At 56.3% G+C, this 17,724-nt stretch overlaps 2 protein-coding genes across 2 annotated transcripts; one reads left to right on the top strand and one right to left on the bottom strand.

Annotated features, from left to right (window-relative positions):
• Positions 1–40: 40 nt before the first annotated feature.
• BESB_014730 (nucleosome assembly protein (nap) protein) lies at positions 41–3,395 on the bottom strand (the record flags this gene model as incomplete). The annotated part of the gene is made up of 7 exons (XM_029360202.1): positions 41–88; positions 687–771; positions 1,151–1,248; positions 1,471–1,527; positions 1,844–2,344; positions 2,765–3,009; positions 3,317–3,395. 7 exons carry the CDS (start codon positions 3,393–3,395, stop codon positions 41–43), a joined length of 1,113 nt encoding a protein of 370 aa, XP_029216869.1.
• A 2,839-nt stretch (positions 3,396–6,234) lies between these two features.
• Positions 6,235–13,031, top strand: BESB_014720 (snoRNA binding domain-containing protein; the record flags this gene model as incomplete). The annotated part of the gene is made up of 15 exons (XM_029360201.1): positions 6,235–6,237; positions 6,655–6,709; positions 7,036–7,260; positions 7,727–7,944; positions 8,304–8,401; positions 8,768–8,888; positions 9,396–9,504; positions 9,745–9,827; positions 10,014–10,154; positions 10,370–10,618; positions 10,852–10,940; positions 11,271–11,362; positions 11,752–11,835; positions 12,391–12,602; positions 12,990–13,031. The coding sequence occupies 15 exons, from the start codon at positions 6,235–6,237 to the stop codon at positions 13,029–13,031; spliced, it is 1,821 nt and encodes a 606-aa protein (XP_029216868.1).
• Positions 13,032–17,724: the final 4,693 nt, after the last annotated feature.

Below are 17,724 nucleotides of genomic sequence, written 5' to 3'. Positions count from 1 at the left end.
GCGAACGCCGAGGTCAGAAATCGTATACGTCCCCTTCTCTTTACTGCTGCTTGCACTCGGGATTCTCACCCGAAGTGCCGGCGGCCTTCTGAAAAGAAAAACAGGCACGCGCTCGCACGCGATACAATCCGAGATTCCACACCGCGCGGGCGGGCTCTCCGGGTTCCCTCCATTCCCCTGAGGAAACCCTGCGAAAAAGCATCCCGCCCCCGTGAGCGCCGGCAACCCGCCCACGCCATTTGAAACACACTCCCCTCCTCGCCGTTCGCACAAGATCTAACCAGGAGTCCAACTCGTAGTATACCCTCCCCACGTCCGCCAGGCGGCCCGCGACGCAGCAGCCCAGCGCGAGGCCATACACGCCGCAAAAAAAAAACGCGGCCGCCACGCAAGCAGAAGGCGCAAACCCTTCACGCCGCCCCCTCCGCCCCCCGAGGCGCAAGGCTGAGTATGGCGGCGGACGAAGAGAAGCTGCCAGCGCCTGGCGACCACCGCGCGCAGGCTGCGCAGCAAGATGCGAGGGCCCCGGGCGAGGAGGACATCCAGAGGCGATGCCCGCGTCTCGTTCGGCGAGGGTGTTGCCTGTGAGAAGAGCACGGCAGTGCAGCTGGAGATGCGGCGGCACGAAAGCGCGAAGGAAATCCCCGAAAGTCCACTTTTGTTTAGAAAAAACCGTTCAGCTGTACCTGCCCACCTTTTCCGCGGTGACCCCCGCGAACGGCCCGGCGCGGCTCCTCGTCGTCGTCAGAATCCTCATCGTCGTCAGACAGCCTGCGCGAGAAAAAAACGCAGGGCTCTAGTGAACTCCGTGCATAGGCAACGAGGCGCGGCAACCCATTCAACACCACTGTGACCATTCGCGCGCACGCTTGAGTATTCAACCCGGAAAATGTCGCTATACACAAACATACACATTTATATACATACAGGTCTGCACTGGTGTAGGCACGCATGCGTAAGGAGGGTGCTGCCATGCAGCGGAGTCGTTCACGCGTCGCCCGCGTACACGCCGGTACGTCCACGCCGAGTTTCCAACTTTGAAAAAAAGAAGCTTCTCCACCTCGTGCGAGACTACAAACCTATATATATATATATATATATATATACGTATACGCGCCACATGCAACGCTGGAGCGGCTTCTCTACTCACATGTCGTCGTCATCGTCTTCATCGAAATCGTCGTCGAACTGGTCGTCGTCGTCGGCCTCGCCCAGAAACCACTCGACGGCCTGCGGGACGATCTTGTCCTGGGAAGAAAACGAGAAAGAACAGACAGGGAGACGGCCGCGTGAGAGAGAGAGAGAGAAAGAGACGTGCGGCTGGACGCGAAACGCGCACCGTCACCCGCCTGCAGGGGCCAGGCAGCAGCTTTCGAAGAGTTCTCGCGGACATGTCGACTCGCACGTGAAAAGTCCCAAAAGTTGTATATATCGCATGCGCTGCAACGAAGAGTCACATCTTCCGCGTACCCGAATCGTGACGCCGATATCGTAGTCCGCCTCAACGATCATCTGGAGCTCTCCAACCTGAAAAAAGACCACATTTGAATCGGCTTGCCTCTCACACACCTTCGTGCCTGCTCGCCACGCAAGCCACGAGAGATGACGCTCCATTTTCGCCTCGGCACCCCTCCCCAAAGCCGCGGAGAAGAATCCGCTGCACACTGCCGGTTTCGAGCTGCTTTCGCAAGTTCATCCGCACACGCACCGGCGAACTCGGTTCGCCGGTGCGCTAAACACACCGAGGTGTGGCGTATATCGGCGTCGGGAGCTGTCTCTTTCGATCTGATGTTTCGATGGAGCCGCGCTGCGCGGCGTCGCGGGGTGTTTGTGGGTCGCGCACCTGCTTGTCAGACATGGTTTCGAGTTTTTCGTCACTGGGGATTTCGTGGTCCGTGAAAAAGTTGAAGAAGCTCTCATTGTCGACGACCTCCTCGACGGTGCGAGTTTGGCGAGTCTTCTTGTTGCGCTGCTTGCGACTAACGACTTTCTTGGTGACGTCTTTGCCTTCCTTCCACTCAATTTCAGTGCTTTTTGTGCTCGTCAGCTCCGCGCCGTGGCGCGCCGACGAAACCGTGAGGTGATACTCCTTGACGAGGCGCGTCGGGGTGAAGAAGGGGTTCGGCGAGAAATCAAACACGAGCCGGAAGCTCTCGGGCACGCCAGTCGCCTGCGCGACCCCCTCTTCGCCCTGCTTTTTCTCGACCTCGTCTTGCTCCTCCCGGGTGAAATACTCGCACGAAACATTCTCCAGATGCTGCAGAATCGGCTCGTCGTGCTCCTCAATCAACTCCGACAACGTCGAGTTCTGCTTCATGCAGTTCATCCAAAACGCTGGAACAGCCTGACTCACCACACGCCCGCAGACAAGAAAAAAAAGACCCCACTCACTCAACGCCTTCACTGCCCACGCAGACCGATACCCACTGCACCATAGGCGCCCCTTCTGTGCCGCGGCTCAACGCGAGAACGGCATCCGAGCCCCTTTTGCGGAGGCAGCCACGCCCGCCACCGCCTTCAAAAGAGACGGAGGGGAGAGAGGAAGCGGAACCAGAGACGCAGCGACGTGCCTCTCTTGCAGTCTTCTCCGCGCCGCAGTCTGTCCGCCTCCATCCTCGCAAGTAGATCCGAAAGCCAGAGATGTACAGGTGTCTACGTGCCCTGTGACTCGGGGGTGTGCGGCCAAGGTTGTCGGACTGCATGAGACTGCATGCGCTTCAGGAACGTGTCTTCGAAAAAATCTCGCCCGCCTCCCCTCGCTCACTGGCGTGCCAAACTGCGCAGAGGGGTTCGCAGGATCCTTCTTCAGGAGACACTCCCTTCGCTTGGCGTAGAGCGGCGCGTAGAGTTGCTCATATTTCATCTTGAGCGCGACGAGCTCCTGGTCGTACGCGCGCTCGAGCTCGTCGTGCTGGCCCTGGAGCGTCTGGAGCTCCGCAATCACCTCCTTCTGCTCCTTCGTCAAACTGTTCAAAATCTCGTTCTCGCCGTTCTCGTCGCCCTTGGAATCTAAACCACACGCAAAAACAAACACGCACAGTCCAAAAAACACTGTTGTACCTACACAAGAACATATAAATATGTATACATACATATAAACATGTATATACATAAATGTATAGATTCAAATTAAAAAGTCGACGGCCCTGTCGGGCGGCCTCGAGGAACAGCGGCCCCGCAGCGCAGCCCCTCCTCTAAGCCCCACCCAGTCTCGAAAAAAACAGTATCCATATAAATAAAAATATATATGAATATATGCACATTTGTGTATACCAGAGGGTATCGAGGAAAGCGCAAAACTGCATGCAACACTTACCGATCGTGACGGCTTCGAGTCGGTTGCTGATGAGTTCGATATCGGCGGAGGCGGGGGCTTGCCCTTCCTGTGAGCGCATGCATTGAAAAAAACGTGCGATGGTGGCTCCGCGCGGAAGCGCCACAACAAAACACAGCATCGCCGCTTACCTCACTCCAAGTCACACGGCAAAAAAGCTGCGTCATCCCATCGCAGACAGATGCATACACGTATATACATATGTCTACACGTGTATGCTTGTACTCGTATACATGTAATAGGTATATAAATATATATATGTATAACGCTTGTGTACTCATATCCCTGCCACAGTGCATATAAATACATATGAATACGAATGCGTATAGGCACGCCGGAGGAGGCGCACCTCCGTGATCTCCACCGACCCCCTCGAATAGCATCTGGATACGAAAACCAGGAAGTGCAGTTAGCGCACAAACTCGAGGATTTCATTCCAGCGATACGCAGCCGCTTCTCTCGCCGAATTTTCAGTCCGAGCGCACACACGATTCCGGGTTACATTATTATTATTTTGCGTCTCTTTTTGCACACACATATATACATATATATGAGGATATATATATATGCGCACAAAGGTGCAGCACGACTATATATATATATATATATATATATATGATGTCTCGGGACGGAGGAAGCCAGGGCGAAGTCGTTCGCGTGAGAGGCGAGAGGACGCGAACTGCTCACCGCTTCGGGTTTCTTGGAGGCGTCCATGATTCTGACAGAACAATAGAGACGACTTGACAAAGAAAAACGACCTGAAATGCAGACACGCCGCGCACCGCCGCAACGCATGAACAGTTACAAGGAGGGGAGCAGGCAGGAACCCACGTCCGGGCGCAGGCGGGCCTGCTCACGCCCTTGGACAGACGTCAACACGCACACTTATATCTTGTGTGGTAGATTAAGAAGGGACGCAGGCTCAGGACACAAGGAAACCTGAAAAGAGACAGCAACCGAGAGGCCACAGAACAGCGGCGGCCTGCGGCTGCGCGAGACTACTACTCGCTGGGGGACGGCGCAACGCAGCCGTGCACTCGCAACGGCGTCGTGTGAGCTCTGTTTGAGAAGCTGGAGCCTTCCGACTGCGGCGAGAGTGCCTGCCGAGAGGGAAGGCCTTCCTGCGGCCAGGAAGGAGTCAGTCGACGAGACACTCATCAACCCAGCTTTCCACGGAGGCATCGTCTACCCAGATATCCGCAGAATACGTTGACTCGAGCCCCCAGACGGAGACTGCGACTTCCACTCTTTCAAGTCTCTGTTTTGAGACAGTCTGCGCGGCCTCTGGGCAGCGAAGGCGGCGGAAGACGAGAGAAAGCGCGTCTTCGCGCTCCGCGCGTGGGTGCCGAGGGAGCGACGAGGCCGGAGACACACTGCCGCCCCCCGAGACGGGCGGCGCTATGTCGCGTGGGAATTCGCAGCCGCTCGCGTCACCCACTCACGGTGCAAAAGGAAACTCCCTGCGACGCGGACTGTGGAGAAGGCAATTATTTCCCGCGTCCTTTTTGCGCCCCTGCGCTGGCGGGCGCACGCGCCCTGTCGAGAGAAATCGACGCCGGCAGCCCCGCGAGCAGCGCGGAGAGACAGGGCGGCGCGCTGCCGCGGAGAGAGGCGGCGTCAGTTTCCTTCTCTTTTGAAATTTCTCTGCATGAGCCTCTCGCAGATCCCTGCCCTTCCTTCGACCTACTGGATACAAAAGCTGAAGCCGTGAGACGGCGGAAGAGGAGAGGGGAGCGACGGAGGGCGCAGCGGTCTTCGCATACGCTGAGGTACAGAAAGAGAGCGGAACGCAGGTATGCACAGAGAGGCAGAGAGAGAAATGAACGAGGAACCGATTTCTGATGAACCAGCAAGCCTACCTTGCACACCCCTCAACGGCGAAAAGGCGCTTGTGTGAACTGGCGCATGCGCAGAGAAGAACTCCCGCTAGAGGTGGCGCAGAAACCTCTCGGCTAAAAGAGGGAGACAGACGCCTGCTTTTCTCCCTCCGTTGCATGCGCGCGAAGAAGGCCCAGAACAGACGAAAACGAAAGACAAAACCGCATACGACACGCTAATGTGCTCCAAACTCCAGAAGAATCCCAAGCGTCCTTAAAAGAAGAAAAGGAATAAACAAAGGCGACAGGTCAGCACCCGAGGCCGCCGACGACCGAGCGCAGCTCCTTTTCGCCTCGTGCTTCCCTCCCGATGTCTTGGAGATTCACTGAACTTAACTCGGAATGTGTTAAAAGGCGGGTTTGGCAGAGAACCGCGAACACAGTGACGGCGTCATGTCCACTCTCTATCTTCGTTGTGCGTGTTTTGTCGCCTTCTCGCTCGCCTGGGTGTCGTAGACCGGTCGTTGATCTCGATGCATTCACATGCGGAGGAAGAACGTACCGAAAGTCGGGAAGCGATCCAATTTTTTATGTGTCTCAACCTCGTCTGCTCCACATTTGACACCAAAGAAACGCACTTCGCGATTGAATTCATCAAACTCTCACCAGCTATGAACCCTGCCCTCTTTTCTCGTCTGGGTGAATCTGTTTTCGCCAGTGTCTGAATTTGCTGCCTTAAAACTCGTCGTTCTTCTTTCATCTTTCTTCTGCCGGCTCGACTGTAAAGTTCTCTCTCCCAGTTCTGAGTCGCACTTCTCGTTTAGGTTTCGCTTGAAGTGCGATCCAGGGAAACGCTGGGCGCTCGGCTATCTCGTTTCCTCTTCCTCGTTCATCAGATTCCTTCTCTTCGTCTTCTTAACGCCGTCACCGGAGAAAGACCTCGAGACTTTGTCCTTCCTCGCCTGCTCTCTGTCCTCTGAGCCGCCCCGTCTTCGCGCGTTTCTTTGAGTGGAAGACACGACATCTTCCTTCGCAATCACTGTCAGCGAGTTCTGCACGCGCTTTTTTCTGCGGCTCTTAAAAATGGTAAGGTTCCTGCCTGCGCGCGCATCTTCGCCGAAGGCCTTCTCGTTGCGCTGTCTCGCCAACCTCTCTTAGTGCTGCACTGATGTCGTCTGTCAGCAAGCGGGCTGCCTGTTGTGTTTTATCAAGTTGATTCCTAATGCGTGCGAGGGGGCAGAGCCACTTTTTCTAGCGAGCCACCTCGACCCAATGAATTCGTACATTGTCGATTCAGTCTCTGTCTCCGCGTTTTGTCTTCTTGCTCGCTCGCTCCGAGTGATCATGGCGTAGAGGTTGATGACTTCTGGAATGAGTTTCGTCCTCGGTTTCAGTCTTGTTGTTCGCCGAAAGGACCTGTTTGGGTTGCCAGCCGCTTCCTCAATTTTCACCGTCGTGCGAACATTCCGTTCTCTCTCCGCTCTTCTTGTTCAGACTTTGTAGCGGACCCTTTCGCGGCTGGCTGCGGGGTATGCATTCGCGTGTGTCTTCGTAGGAGGTGCGGCCTCGCGCGCGTCTCTCTCCCTGCTTTTTTTTCGCTGCATGCGCGCCTCGTCGTCCTCCACGTTTCATCTCTCATCTCCGCCCTCGACTGCATCGCGTCTGTTGCGGCGCGTCGCCCTCAGGGTTTGAGCGCAGTGCGCCGCAGTCGGGAGCAGCTGCGAGGAAGGGGAGCGCACTTTTGGATCCCTGTCTCTTCTTTCCGTCTTCCCGGAGTTCCGGTTGCCTCCCGGAAGCAGGTCGCGTCTGAGGGGAGTGCAGATGCTAAAGCCCTTTGTGTGCAAAGGCTTGTCGCTTTCTTCTTTCGGCTCCGCGGCTCCTGAGCTAAGAGAAGGAGGGCCTTTCGGGGATGTGTGGAGACTTCGCCGGCGCGTGGGGAGACACACGGCGCGTCCTCCGGGTTCTGTGATGTGCTGCAGTCGACGCTGGCTGAGTCCTTCCTGTGCGACTTGCAAGATCTGGAGGAAGATGAGGAGGGAGACGAGCTGCCTCCGGACCTCTCTGCGGTCCCTGCGCCTGCCGCGGCGCAGCCTGGCTTGGTAGGCCTTCGTTGGGGACTGAATGGAGCTTTCGCTTTCGCTTCAAGACTGCACCGAAACGCCCGGAAGCTGCCGCCAGCCGATGCAGCCAGGCTCTTTTCCCTCTTCGTTCTGCGGAGTACTTACAGAAATATCCATACAGATATGAGTGTACACATATGTCTGCAAACACGTGTCTATATCTATCTATATTTATATCAATAGCTGCGCATGTCTCTGCAGAACGCCATCGCCTCTTCTGGCGAGGGATCGTCCCCATCTGATCCCATTCACGACAGGCGCACACGTGCGTACCTGCCTACACAAACAAAACAATATATATATGTGTATACACGTATGTATATATGCATAGGTATTTGTATGTATACGCATAGATGTGAGTGTTCATGTGTCATGATACGCGCAAACGACGTACAGGCTCGTATAAATATATATGTCTTTTATTCAAGCGACGTATCTGTGTGTGTGGCAGAAAGGCGACGCCGGCGGTGGGTTGCTGGGCGCGCCGGCGGACTCGCTGCTGGACGGCGCGCGGGCGGCCTCGAAGCCGAAGAAGAAACTCGAGGACGAAGACGACCTCGACACGCCCATTCCGGATGCCGTCGCTGAGTACGAGCAGAAACAGCAAGAAAACTACGTCGGGGTGGTCGTCAGCGACCTCATGCTTCAGCCGGACTTCATCGCACTCCTCGAGGTAAGCTCTCTTCCGCGGCCCCCCCCCCGCTCCGGATGCACTCCGCCGCGTCTGTGCGCCTCCGCCGCCTGAGGGCGATCTGCCTTCGGTCTTTTTTGTCGTGGTTTTTGCCTTCCTTTTCTCGCATGGGAGGCGATTGTGTGCGCAGCGACTAACGCCGTTGAGTGAGAGTCGGCTGTATCTCTCGCTTCCGGGTTTGGCTCCGCGGTCAGAGTGTTTTCCGTCGCACACGTTGTGAGTGAGGAGAGATGTGTCGGTTGTCACGCATGCAGGTCGGCGCAGATGAGGCGGCTACGTGATTTGCTTGGGGGTCGTCGTGTCACGTGTGTTGTCTTTTGTTGCCTCTCTCTTCTGTGCAGCGCGTGAGGGCGTTGACTCCGCAGGAAGCTGAGTATGACAACGAAGAGCTGAATCTCATCGAGGAGTGCAACCAAAGAGTCATTGACGTCGACAGGGAGTAAGTTTCCGAAGTGTTTCCGCGCAATCCAGGCACCTGCGCGGGCACCTTGCTTTCTCATCTCTCCCTCTGTGTGTAGGAGTCTTCGTGCATTTAGATGTATAAAAATATATACGTTTATACATATATATATGTGTAAGTGAACCTCTGAGCACATATCGGGAACTCGATAAAACCGACAGAGAAATTAGCATGCATATTTGCAGATGCTCGTACATTGGTTGACCTTCCTCGCTCGAAGAGGAGGTTGAAGACGCCTCATCGAGGCTCTGTTTTGCGCATATGCAGTTAGGGCATGCGTAGGGCTGCGTGACTTGAAGCTATCTGTGTGCCTTTCGAGGTTTGCGTGTCTGCTTGCCTTCGCAGCATTCTGAACATCCACAGATTCATAAAAGACATCTACAGCATCAAGTTCCCCGAACTCGAGTCGATCGTCCAAGGGCCGCTTGAGTACATTGCGGTTGTACTCCGCATTCAGAACCAAACTGTACGCCGCTACACGCCTAACGTCTTCTTTCATACCTCAGACAATGCATACACTCTCTCGCACATGCTGATGCAGATGAAGAGGCCGCATCTGACACATCCATATGTGCATTCCTCTACATCTATAGAGCTGCGCGTAGAAGGATGGATGCGAAGCTCGGTCAGCTACACGAATGACGGCTGAAAGGTCTTGTCGCATTCGCCTCTTTGCCTCTGTGTTTCCCACGTGAGAACTGTGGCAAGTTGCGCATGCAATACCTGAGAAACTCAAGACTCATCTGCGTAGCTATTGGCTGCCTTCATGCAACACCCGTTGTGTTCAAGGCAGTGCGCAGAGAGAGCAGATAGTGCCCTCAGCACTCTGTGTGCAGAGGCAGGGGACGAAATTGCGGTCACGTGTCTTTTTGAGGGAGTCGCGTCCAATTTTTTTTCATGCGTATGTCGGTCTCTCCTCGCTTTTCCCGTTTGTGTCTTTTCACTGTTTGCCTTCGATTTTGCATGCACGCAGGACTTGACGCAAGTCGATCTGTCAGATCTGCTGCCCTCATCGACGATCATGGCGCTCACTGTCGCCGCTTCTCTCTCAGTCTCTTCTTCGTCCTCATCTTCCTCCTCGGGTATGGCGGGCGCGGGAGACGGAAAGAAGAGGCTTTCGCGGTATCCGCGACGAAGAGAATGCGAAGAAGACACAGGAAACGCTCACGTGGAAGCTTCGTGTCTGCTGTGCCTTCTGCGTAGTTGTGGTGCAGGAGAGAACCGCACCAGCGATGAAATCCCGCTTTTCAGCGAGTGAGTTTCTGTCGCTTCTCTCTCCTTCCCAGACGCCTGCTACTGGCATTCTGTTTGTTCGGTTTCAGGGCGACGGCTGCCGGCCGAAGAATTCTGTCAGGCGATCGCGGCGGCAAAAGAAGCGATTGCCCTCGCAGAAAAGCGAAAAGAGGTGAGAGGGTAGCTTCGCTTTCTTCTTCAGCTGCGTGGGGTTGGGTTTACGAGTCTTCCAATGCTCGAGGCTTCCTGTCGCGCTCGCCTCGCTCTGCCTGCCTGTTCGCTGCCGCGTTTCGAGTCTCGCGCTCGATCCTCCTTCACAAGGCAAGACTCTGGCGCGTGCGGAATGCCCTTTTTTCAGATTCTTCAGTACCTGGAGAGTCGCATGACGCTCATTGCACCAAACGTCTCTGCGATCCTCGGAGCGGCGCTGGCGGCGCGTCTGCTCACGCGCGTCGGGGGTCTCAAGATGCTCGCCAAGATGCCTTCGCAAAACATCATGGTAAAACAAACACGCATGCGAAACGAATGCGGAATCCAGCATTTTGCAGCAGGCGCCGCGCGGCGCCACGTGTGTAGACCTCTTTGGTTGCACGTTCGCGTCAGCGTACATCTGCAAGCGTGTTTTGAAGTAGAGTCTGTTTTCCGCGTCTGCTGCGCAAACACGGCGTGTTTGTAGACTGCGTCCCGCGGCCCTCTGTGTCCTGCTGTCCTCAGCTTGTCGGCTCACAGAAGAAGACGTCGTTCGCGTTGTCAGGGGGAAAAGGCAGCGCGACAGGGCCTTTCAGCGCGTTGCTCTGCTCTTCGGAGATTCTGTTGTTGACGCCGCCCGCCTTCCGCACGCGGGCTCTCCGCCTGCTCGCGGGAAAGGTCTCGCTCGCCGCGCGCGTGGACTTCTTCGGCGAGTCGCGCGACGGAGAAAAAGGGAAAACCCTCAGAGAGGAAATTGTCCGCGCACTCATCAAGGTGAGAGGAAGAATGAGGTCTCGCCTGTCAGGGGGCAGATTTTGCTGAATCGTCGCGGATCGTCGCGACAGCAGACATGCGAGGAGTAGAGCTCATGCGTCGCCTAGATTACGTGCACGCGTGTGCGTCTGTCTGTGAGTCTCCTTCGACTTGGCGGGGGGAGGGGGGGCAGGGGGGGGAAGGACGCGTGATGTATTCGAGTTTGTTCGCGTGTCAGTTGTTCTCTTTCGCAGGCTCAAGAGCCTCCGCCAGCTCCGCAGAAGAAGGCGCTGCCTGCACCCGACGAGCGGGCCCGGCCGAAGCGCGGCGGCAAAAAGTATCGGTGAGTTGGTGCTCGGAAGATTTTCTCCCATTCAAGAGCTTGGTGGGCGCCGAGCAGCTGCGTGCCTCGAACCCGCAGAAGGCACATCGTGGCCAGCGGAGTAGCCCGCGATCTGCCCGTTGTGTGTTTTCCGACGACTCCGCGCGGGTCTCTTGGGGTTTAGGGTTTAAAGTTTAGCGCGACAGTCAGGAGTGATTCAGGCGTCGGCGAGGGTGAAAGGGGGGGCGCGGGGTGTCTACGAGTAAGCGGTCGAAAACGACAGGCTCGACCTGCTCTCTTTTGTACCGCTCGGCGATCTCAAGGTTTTTTCTAACTCCCGTTCGTTTGCAGACGCATGAAGGAGAAGTACGAGCTGACGGAAGTGCACAAGCAGCTGAATCGCATGCAGTTCGGCGTCGAGGAAGACCAGAACGGCCTCAAAGGTACGCAGGGGGAGACACCGAGAGAGGTGCTGGCAACTTAATTCAAACCCTAACCTGTCCCACTGACAAGAGACCGTCCTAAGGCGCCAAAGGGGGGAGTTTGTGCGCGGCAGCCCTTCTGCGGTGAAGGACACGTCGCACTCTGTTGGAGATGCCTGCAGTCCTAATCTACCCAACGACATAATATGTGAATGCATGCATGTCTATGCATGTATGTGTACGTGTATCTATGTAGAAGTATTATAGGTGCGTGTATGTGTGCGGTCTTTTCGCACTGCGTGCGCTATCTACGCGGGTTTTTGTCTGTCGAGGGACACGGGGGTCGCTTACAGGTTTCGTTCTGGGGGACGCTGCATGTGCGTTGTGCTGCCGCGTGTTTTTCTCCTCAGCCAAGGGCTTGGGTATGCTCGGCAAGAGTATTGCGAGCGGCCGTCTGAAGATTCAGGCCAAACAGCAGAAGAAGCTCCAACCAAGTAAGCGCTTAGCCGTTGGGTTCCTCTTCCGTGTTCGCCTCTGTCGGTTTTTCAACCGAACTGAGGAGGGAAAGGGGGCGGGGGGCGACCAGGTCGGCGCCTCGCTGCGGTTTCGAGTCGAGGACGTGTAGGGGGGGATGTCCTCTCTCTTTCTGTTTCTGGCTCGCATCGCTGCCGTCATCATATCGTCCTCTATCATTCCATGTGTCGCCTCTCTCGGTTCCCCTGCGGGAGCCTCGAGGAAGGCGTCTGCGCGAGTGCCCCTTCCATGCCTGCCGTTCTGCGGGCGGCGGTGCGTATATGCACAGAAAGGCCGATGCAACATAAGCTCTAAACGCGCCTAGATCAGCGCGGCAGTGCTCGGTGTTGTCTGCGTGTCGGGATCAACTCGGGCGCGCGCTGTTCTCAGGCCAGTGCCCTCCCTTCGCGCAGCAGTGGCCGCAAGCAGTGCATCAGATGCGTGCGGAGATACCTATATGTATGTGTATATATGTGCCTGTTTTGTATTTTGTCGTATTTTGTGTGTCCGGCTGGCTGGGTTCTCCTCGTGTCCAGGCCGCAAGCGCCAGCAGCAGATGAACCGCGGAGGCCCGGCTCGCGGCGGGACCGAGACTGCGGGCTGCGGCTTCTCGTCTTCGCTCACCTTCACGCCGATTCAAGGCATCGAGCTCTGCAATCCGGATGCGGCGGGCGCGGCGGCCCTCCCAAAGAAGCAGGACGCGAACAAGAAAGTGAACTACTTCTCCTCGACGGGAAAGTTCACCAAGGTGAGGCAGCGGAGCGAGGGAGCAGGGGGGGCCTCCACGGCCCCCGCGCCAGCCAGAGACAACCGCCACAGAGGGCCCTCGCGGGGGGGGGAGGCGGGGGGGGGGGCGAAGCTTGGTTGGACGAGAGCGTCATACGCCCTCGCAGAGGACAGAAAGGCCGCCGCACGCGAGTGCCCTGTAGATGGGGTGTTTAGAGTGCAGTCCACAAGGCTTTAATGTCTCCTCGCTGCTTGGAGATGTGGCTCGTATCTCTGCAAGCATGGGAGGCATGGCTGAGTGGGGGGAGGGGGGAGGGGGTCGCCATGTTAGAGCTTTGCAGACTCCCGCCTACGGGCCTGCGTGATGCGCTGTGCGCTCCCTTGCTTCGGGCTGGTGTGCGCTTTGCAGGTCGAAAAAGATCTCGCTTCCATGGTGCCCAAGGCGGTCTGAGGCGCGTCGCCGCGTGGCTCTAGTCCGCTGGTGCTTCGGCGACCTATTCTACTGGCGTCTTCTTTAGCGCTGCAGCTTCCCGCTCGTGGCGTTCTTCTTCTCCTTCGGTCTGTTTTTCGTCTGTATTTCTGGCCTCTTTCGCGCATTTGTCACGCCGGCTTCCCCCTGACGGCTTCTTTCGCCGATTTCGTGTGTCTGGCTCCTGAAGGGACTTTTCGTCTGCCTGCTGCATGCGCGCGAAGGCGCGCTCTGTCAAGCGAAGGTTAGGCCGCAGACGATTCTAGCAAAAGAAAATCGGACCTCATCACCAGAAAGTGCTCGCAGTGCGCGACCGCGCAGAGGCGAGGGGGCCGCCGCAGATGCGTATCGGTAGATTTTTTTCTTGCGCTGTTTCTGAAGACTGCAAACGACTTGCCCCCCTTAGACTGTTCGAAGATGAACTAGCGATTCTTGTCACGCTTTTCCCCCAGAGCGGCGGCTGCTGGCGCTTCCCCGCGTCTTGCCCGCTCTTCCGCGTTCTTTCTGACTGTTCGTGTCGCAGTTGTTTCCTCGCTTGTCTCCGCTACAACCTAAACGCCTGCATGCATGCAGGTCGGCCTCGCCCTCGAGGGTTTTTCACTCGTTTCATTATGATGGAGACCTCAGATTCGGTTTGCTGGGAAGCCTGAGGGCGGGAACGGCGATGTGGCCCGGCGCGGCCGCAGCGCTCTTCCGCTTCGAGCGATATTTGATCAGCTTTGGGTTTTCATTTATCCCGTTCACTCTCTGGTAGTGCGCTACTTGCGAAGTGAAATTTTTGAACTGAAAACGCCTAAAAGTCTAGAGTGATCGTTTAAATGTGAACACAGTCTTGTTCAAATGTGGTAGTATGGATCGACCAACGCAAGACATAACGTATGCGTATGTCACCCTATTCGATCAAATTGTATCATTTTAAAATCATTGCCCCCTAGACTGTTAAATGTGAAAGACGGCGTAGTAAGTTCTAAATTACTAGAAAAAAAATGTGCTCGAAGCATCGCTGTCGTACGTTCTCGCCCAAGGGCGGCGCTTCGAGTGTCATCGCGCACGGATCCCACGTTTGGTCGATACACGCAGAGGAGACCAGTGCGAAAGAAAGAGATGACCGAGTACAGCCGCCTCGTCCTTGGTGTAGCAAGGGAATGCTTCGGCGCGTATTGCATGACCGCAGTCCGCAGCTGGAGGCCCGCGGCGGTGGCGGGGAAAAGCTGCGCCTGCCGCCAGCCTGGGTGTCGCATGTACCTATGCAGTTTGATGCGCGGACGACACCCCTTCCGCGCCTGCCACCATCGACACACGCATGTGAAGACTTCCAGGCTCCGAATGGTCCAAATTGTGTCTGAATGTGATATCTCGATCTAACAATCTCCATGCATATTGGACGAACCCCTAACACCATACGTGTATAGTGTAAGGAGGCGCAGGATAGCCGTTTTTAGATAGCTGAAGGGACAGCTCCAGCGGCTAACGCTGAGCGAGTCTCTGCAAGAACGCGGCCGCAAAGACTGGCGTCTTCTGGAGCGTGAAAGCATCGAGCGTTGGATACGTGAAGATCTGTAACGACGCCAGGTGAGACGGGGGTCGCTTCAACGTACCCTTGGCCCGCGCGGGCGGTTATCGATATTCAGCTGTATGTATCGCTGCATGCATGTTCATAGCTATGTCAAGGTCGATATCGTGCCGCTGCGAAGATCTGCACACTCCAGTGAGTTGCAGCAGACCACAGCAGTTCGCATAAGAGAGCAGATGAAGAGTCCCATGCGCAGAGGCGGCGCGGGCAGGGCTCGAACAGGGCGCGCCGAACGTGGCAAGAGAGCCCTTGCGCCGGAAACTCATGGCGCGCTTGGCCCTGAACCGGGCCGGGTGCACAAGAAGGAGCGTTTCTTGCCCAGGCAACTGACTTTTCCAGAGGTTTACTGGTGCATGCGCTACGTTTTCCCCTTTTTCAACTTGAGTGGCTTCTGGAAGACGGCAGCCGCCCACACAAAATAGGGCATCGAAGCACCCGCTTCATCACAGAGACCGCTTCCGCGGGCTCCCACCAGAGGGGGTGCAGTTCTCGGCGCGTTCTGTGTTTTCCCAAGCACCTCATCTAAATTTTCACTCAACACTTGTAGAGGAGGCGCCCGATGTGGTAGCTGACCCAGCCCGGGGAACACCGGGGGATCAGGTCCTGAGCGACCCCGGGCAGACTCGCACAGACGCGAGGAAAGGCCGTCTCCCAGAGCCAGGGCTCCAGACGCCGGAGGCGACGGCTGCTCTCCAATAAGAGTCTGTGGCAAGAAACAGGTGTGCCCGCTTTCCCTCAAAGTCGGCTCGCCTGCGAGAGGGCTTGTTGGGCACCGGGGAGAGGCATGGACAGGATGCCAGAAGACGTAACGGGGAGGCAGAGCCGGATAATGCCGCTGCAGGCCCGCGCCGTCCTGCGCCTCTGCATGGGGGGAAAGGGGGAGGTGGGGAGGGGTGTCGTTGTGGCACACCGGATAGCACGTGGCGCTGCGCTGGAGCGCCAGCGGTTCGGCGCCTCAGCAGTTCATGGGTATGTATGTGTGTGTGTGCGTGTCGAACTTCTGTGATGTGGCGTGTGTGCGAGCATGCTACGCGTCTCGTTGAATTTTCTTCAAGTCTTCGTTATCCTGGCGCTGGCAGCGGCAACGGCTGCGCTGGTGTACGCGAACACCGCCTCAGGTACGGCAGACTGAACCGGGTTAGGTCGAGGCGCTGACCGCTGTCACTCGGCGTCTTCAACGCGTTTTTTTTCCTTCCTCTGAGCCTGAGTTTTGTGAAAGCTGGATGCGTCTCCAAGACGCAGGCTTGGTTTACGGTTGGCGGCGTCGCGTCAGCTCAGAGTCTTCCAGCGCGTTGGGGGGGGAGGGGGGGGGAGGTTTAGGGTTTTATGGCGGGAAGGGGCCTCATCTCGGCGTTGCTGCTGCGCGGACGCGCATGGTATGAACGGCGAAAGTCCCGTGGACGGCCGGTCTGCGCAGCTGCTGTTTGGTGTGGAAGCGAGCGTCTGCTTGGCGAGTGTAGCGACGTTCCTGCCTTGCTCCAAACATGCATGAGAGACGGAATGTAGTCAGGTGTTTGCCGGAGTGGTGCGTGGGGCCGCGATGTCATGTCTGTCGGTCACGTCTCTCTGCGGATGATCTGCGTTCAGAGCCAGGAAGGCGAGCCTCAGGAATGACGGTTTCTGACTGGTGGGAGCGGCTTCTTCAAGGCCTGCGTCTCTGACAAGGGGACGGATCCGCTGGAGTAGAGGTCCTCCGACGGTGGGAGCAGCTTGCCGCTGTTCGGTTGACGGCGAAAGCGCATCTCCGCGAGAGCCGCGTTTGCGGATCTCATCTGTGCTGGCGCGTAGGGATAACGTGGGTGTAGCACCCAGCAATCCTAGCTGTCTTAAACAGGTCGTGTTGTGTAAGATATTTAATTCGTGTAGCATATACAAACCGCGTCTCTCCAACCGCCAAAGACGCAAAGGATATACTCAGACTCCGGGAGCCTTCCGTTTGGTGCGCCAGACGAAGCCGAGCTCTTGCGTGCGAGCTGAACGCATCTCGTAGCCTGCTGCCCGTGCGCGGCGCCATGCTCACACAGTCCCGAGGTCAATTTGAACTCTTGCCTGACCCAAGGCCCTGCTCTACGGGACGCCGCTTTCGCAAAGTTTCGAGCGCATGATAATCGAACCAAATCAAAAGCCGTTTGCAGGAGAATTAGGGTTCAGTGTCCAGTAAGGCCTGGCACCTACTAACGATTAACTGATTATTATCTGGAGATGAGCCTCCTTGATAGCATACTGCAGGGTTGAACACTTGGACTAATCAAACCTGGGAGCATAAAAACAATATATATGGCAAGATTGAGCGTAGACTATCGAAAGAAATAGGGTGCTCCGCACTTAAAGCAGCCTTCTATCCTCACCCGAGTGACCAAGGTACTGCATAACGGTGTTGGAGAAAGGAGAATTCAGCAGTCATATACTGCTACGGTAACTACTAGATTATTTACGTCAACGACTGAAGCAATTCCACCAGTTTCGGATGGGGCTACTTTCGACACCGCATCACATGCTGAAAAGTACCACCCAGGTACGATATGAAGCGGCGATGCATCGATGAGGAGCTGGAAAAGGCAGCGGGTCCTGTTGCGCCGACCAGACGTTCGGATCATGCCGCGTCCGTGCAGCAGCACCTACCGGTTCGCTCTAGGCGCAGCCCCGCATTCGGGGGAGGGACGGCATAGTCGATCGTCAGCGCACTTTTTTCAGACTCTGGGGCTTCTACGCCAGTCATTTTCTTGAATCGCTACATGCTCTAATACTGTTAAATCCAGTGATCGTTTGGATTCACTGGAATCGAAAAAACAAAGACATTATATCCGGACCGTGATTCCCTTTCACTGTCTGCGAGAGGCGTTTATATATAACGAAAACCAGCAGCAGCAATCACGGTGTGGTTCGATTCACTGTTTGCAAGATTGCTTCATATCTAGAAAGAGTGGTAAACGTCTGTGCGAGCAACTAATGTTGTGCCAGGAACGACTGAAGCAGTGCTGCACATGCGCTTGATTGAGATTCAACGTCCCGCGTGCTGACTCCGTTTGCTGCTGTTTTCCTTGGAACGCCGCACCTTCCTGCTGCCCTGATCAACTCATTGGTACTGCGGAAACTGATGCG

Source organism: Besnoitia besnoiti, chromosome IX (genome assembly GCF_002563875.1).
Source record: "Besnoitia besnoiti strain Bb-Ger1 chromosome IX, whole genome shotgun sequence".
Classification (NCBI taxonomy): domain Eukaryota; phylum Apicomplexa; class Conoidasida; order Eucoccidiorida; family Sarcocystidae; genus Besnoitia; species Besnoitia besnoiti.
The sequence above is the reverse complement of the archived record's forward strand: the minus strand, read 5'-3'. Positions and strand labels throughout refer to the sequence as shown.